Source organism: Otolemur garnettii, unplaced genomic scaffold, assembly GCF_000181295.1.
Source record: "Otolemur garnettii isolate 467f Iridium unplaced genomic scaffold, OtoGar3 scaffold00118, whole genome shotgun sequence".
NCBI lineage: Eukaryota > Metazoa > Chordata > Mammalia > Primates > Galagidae > Otolemur > Otolemur garnettii.
This window is the reverse complement of record NW_003852513.1, coordinates 2,566,674-2,571,480: the sequence shown is the minus strand read 5'-3', so window position 1 is coordinate 2,571,480 and position 4,807 is coordinate 2,566,674. Positions and strand designations below refer to the sequence as shown.

The following is a 4,807-nucleotide window of genomic DNA, read 5'->3' as shown; positions in this document are numbered from 1 at the left end:
TTTTTGGCCAGGGCTGGGTTTGAACCTGCCACCTCTGGCATATGAGGCCAGCGCCCTACTCCTTTGAGCCACAGGTGCTGCCCCCCAGACTGGTCTTGAATTCCTCCAGCCTCAGTTTCCCAAAGTGCTGGGATTAAAGGTATAAGCCACTGCACCCAGCCAAGGTTTTTAATTTTGGATAAGTCATTAGATTACGTGCTTATCACTATTACTGATATATCTGAAAATATTCAAAGGCCAGGCAAGGTGGTTCACACCTGTAATCCCAGAACTCTGGGACGCCAAGGTGGGTGGATTGCCTGAGCTAACCGGTTTGAGACTAGCCTGAGCAAGAGTCGGACTTTGTCTCTAAAAATAGCCTGGCATTGTGGCAGGTACCTGTAGTCCCAGCTACTAGGGAGGCTGAGACAAGAGAACTGCTTGAGCCCCAAAGCTTGAGGTTGCTGTGACAAGTGCTGTGAGGTTGTTGTGACGCCACAACACTCTACCAAGGGTGACAAAGTAAAACTCTGTCTCAAATAAAAAAAAAAAAAAAGGAAATATTCGTAATAACTACTATTTTCTTTTTTTTTTTTTCAAGACAGAGCCTCAAGCTGTCCCCCTGGGTAGAGTGCCATGGCATCACAGCTCACAGCAACCTCTAACTCCTGGGCTCAAGGGAGTCTCCTGCCTCTGCCTCCCAAGTAGCTAGGACCACAAGTGCCCGCCACAACACCTGGCTATTTTTTTTTTTTTGGTTGCAGCCATCATTGTTGTTTGGCAGGCCACCTTAGGTACCCACCACCTTAGGTATATGTGGCTGGCGCCTTAGCCACAGGCGCTGAGCCATAACTACTGTTTTCTAACATATAGTAATATGACTAGATATATATGTACAGACACTGATACTGGTTGCCTTTCAATAGTAGAAAGTATTTTTGCACAAGGGCCAATTAGACCCTAAACCTAGATGAATAATAAATGTGCGCTAACATTTTTTTTTTTTTGTAGAGACAGAGTCTCACTTTATCACCGTTGGTAGAGTGCCATAGTGTCACACAGCTCACAGCAAGCTCCAACTCCTGGGCTTAGGCAATTCCTGAGACTACAGGCACCTGCCATAACAGCTGACTATTTTTGTTGTAGTTTGGCCAGGGCCAGGTATGAACCAGCCACCCTCGCTATATGGGACCAGCGCCCTACCCACTGAGCCACAGGCACTGCCCAATGTGTGCTAACTTGTTGATACACGCATGTACACACAGATAAGGTGCCAAAAAATATATACCCTTTTTTTTTGAGACAGAGTCTCACTCTGTTGCCCTGGGTAGAGTGCTATGGTGTCATTATTGCTCACAGCAAGCTCCAATTCTTGGGTTTAGGTGATTCTCTTGCCTCAGCTTCCCAAGTACCTAGGATGACAGTTGTCTACTACAATGCCTGACTAGTTTTTCTATTTTTAGTATACACCAGGTCTCGCTGTTGCTCAGGCTGATCTCAAACTCTTGAGCTCAAGGGATCCACCCACCTCAGCCTCCCAGAGTGATAGGATTATAGGCATGAGCCAGTGCCCGGCCTTATATATATATTTTAAAGACAAGGTCTCACTCTGTCTCCCAGGCTAGAGACCAATGACCACATCTCACGGTAATCTCAACCTCCTGGGCTCAAGTGATCCTCCTACCTCAGCCATCTGAATAGCTAATTTTTGAAAAAATTTTTTAGAGATGGGATCTAACTGTTGCCCACACTGGCCTCAATCTGCTGGCCTCAAGCAATCCTCTACTCCAGCCTCCAAAAGTGCAGGGATTACAAGTGTGAGCCACTGCACCTGACCTAATGTGTTTTATTGATCAACATTTGGGCAAGAAAATAATTATCTAAGTATAATCATTTCTAAGAATGGGCAAATTGTTTAGGAGCTAAACGTTATTATACCAGGAATTGGTACCAACAAAATAAATACAACAAACTGACCAAACAAAATGAACCTATTTTATGTAATTTACATACCAGAAACAGCACTGTCCAGCCCAGCATAGATATCCAATGAGCCTTCATCATTATTTTTAAGAGGGGAAGCTGCAAGAAAAGCAAATAGTTAAAACTGACTTTATAAACCAAGGTTTTTCCATTCCTACACTGAAGAACCAGGGTAGGACACTTCATTAGTTCTGCTCAAAAAAAGGGGAATATTTTCTACATACTTGATTTTGGCATACACACATGGAAATTTATGTCTGACTACCTCAGATTTAGGATTCACTTTCAAAAATACATTAGTGTGGCTGAGCACGGACGCTCACACTTATAATCCCAGCACTTGGGTGGCCATGGCAAGTGGACTGCCTGAGCTCATGAGTTCAAGACCAGCCTCAGCCAGAATGAGACCCTGTCTCTAAAAAATAGCTGGGTGTTATGGCCAGTGCCTATAGTCCCAACTACTTGGGAGGCTGAGGCAAGAGGATCGCTTGAGCCCAAGAGTTTGAGGTTGCTGTAAGCCTTGATGTCACAGCACTCTACTGGGAGCAAGAAGGTGAAACTTTGTCTCAAACAAACAAACCAAAAAATTACCCAGAAGAAAGAAGTTTTGTTTTTGGTTGTGGCTTTTTTTTCAGTTTTTGGCCGGGGCCAGGTTTGAACCCACCACCTCCAGTATATGGGGCTGGTGCCCTACTCCTTGAGCCATAGGCGCCGACTGAAAGAAGGTATTTTTTTAAAAAGGAAAGAACAGAGTCTTGGTGACCTATAATATCAAAAGTTCTCACCCATTCTATATTTGGAGTCCAGAAGCAAATAGAGAATAAGGGAAATTGGTTTGGTGCCTATAGTTCAGTGGTTAGGGCGCCAGCCACATGCACTGGGGCTGGTGGGTTCAAACCTAGCCAGGGCCTGCTAAACAACAATGACAACAACAACAAAAAACAGTCAACAGGCTTGGTGCCTGTGGCTCAAGTGGCTAAGGCGCCAGCCACATACACCTGAGCTGTTGGGTTCGAATCCAGCAAGGGCCTGCCAAACAATGATGGCTGCAACCAAAACATAGCTGGGCATTGTGGCAGGTGCCTGTAGTCCCAGCTACTTGGGAGGTGGAGGCAGGAAACTCCCTTGAGCCCAGTAGTTTGAGGTTGCTATGAGTTGTGATGCCATGGCACTCTACCCAGGGCAACAGCTTGAGGCTCTGTCTCCAAAAAAAAATAGCCAACAGGCGCGCCTGTTGCTCAGTGGACAGGGTGCCAGCCCCATATACAAAGGGTGGCAGGTTCAAACCCAGCCCTGGCCAAACTGCAAACAAAGAATAGCGGCATTGTGACAGGTGCCTGTAGTCCCAGCTACTTGGGAGGTTGAGACAAGAGAATCGCCTAAGCCCAGGAGTTGGAGGTTGCTGTGAGCTGTGACAAAAAATAGCCAGGCGTTGTGGTAGGCACCTGTAGTCCCAGCTACTGGGAGGCTAAGGCAAGAGAATCGCTTAGGCCCAACAGTTTTTGTTTGTTTTTTTTTGAGACAGAGCCTCAAGCTGTCCCCCTGGGTAGAGTGCTGTGGCATCACAATTCATAGCAACCTCCAACTCCTGGGCTCAAGCCAATCTCCTGCCTCCACCTCCCAAGTAGCTGGGACCACAGGTGCCCACCACGCCTGGCTATTTTTTTTTTGGTTGCAGCCATCTATGTTGTTTGGCGGGCCTGCACCTGTAGTCCCAGTTACTAGAAAGGCTGAGGTAGGAGAATGGCTCAAACCTAAAAGTTTGAGGCTGCAGTAAGCTATGATGACACCAGTGTACTCTGCCCAGGGAAAAGTAGCGAGACCTCAAAAAAAAAAAAAAATGTTAACATTGCAGATATGGTCAAATTTAATCATTTGTGATCTCAGTGACAAATACTGGTTATCTGAGTGTTAATGACAAATACTGGCTCGGTGCCTGTGGCTCAAGCGGCTAAGGCGCCAGCCACACACACCTAAGGTGGCAGGTTCGAATCCATACCAGGCCCGCCAAACAACAATGACGGCTGCAACCAAAAAATAGCCAGGCGTTGTGGTGGGCGCCTGTGGCCCCAGCTGCTTGGGAGGCAGAGGCAAGAGACTCACTTGAGCCCAGAAGTTGAAGGTTGCTGTGAGCTGTGATGTCACAGCACTCTACCAAGGGGGACAGCTTGAGGCTCTATCTCAAAAAAAAAAAAAAAATGACAAATACTCATAATACTTTCAGTTTTTCTATTGGCTTAAATTTTTTTTTTTTTTTGAGACAGTCTCACTCTGCTTCCCTGGGTACAGGGCCATGGCATCATAGCTCACAGCAATTTCAAACTCCTAGGTTACAGCTATCCTTTTGCAAGTAGCTGGGACCACAGGCACCCAGTACAAAGACTAGCTATTTTTTTCTATTTTTAGTAGAGATGGGGTCTTGCTCTTGCTCAGGCTGGTCTCAAACCCCTAAGCTCAAGCAATCCACCTACCCTGGCCTCCCAAAGTTAGGATTATAGGCATGGACCACTGCACCTGACCAGCTTAAAATTTTTCAAAGAGTATCTCAGGCGAGGAGTGGCACCTGTGGCTCAGTGGGTAGGCCCCGGCCCCATATACGGAGGATAGTAGATTCAAACCTGACCCCAGTCAAAATGCAACAAAAAATAGCCGGGGCATTATGGTAGTTGCCTGTAGTCCCAGCTATTTGGGAGGCTGAGGTAAGAGAATCACCTAAGCCTAAGGGCTGCAAGTTGCTGTGAGCTGTGACGCCACAGCACTCTACCAAGGATAACAAAGTGAGACTGTCTCAAAAAAAAAAAAAAAAAAAATATCTCAGGCAAACTAAATAGCAGCATAGCAACTT

General features: G+C 46.2%; 1 protein-coding gene across 1 annotated transcript in view; it reads right to left on the bottom strand.

Annotated features, from left to right (window-relative positions):
- The window catches only part of CASP8AP2 (caspase 8 associated protein 2), a 52,254-nt gene that overhangs the window by 35,682 nt on the left and 11,765 nt on the right, over positions 1-4,807 (bottom strand). The window contains exon 3 of the mRNA XM_003797525.2: positions 1,993-2,061. Within this exon, the coding sequence (XP_003797573.1) occupies positions 1,993-2,061 (69 nt within the window). The remainder of the gene's footprint in view (positions 1-1,992; positions 2,062-4,807) is intronic.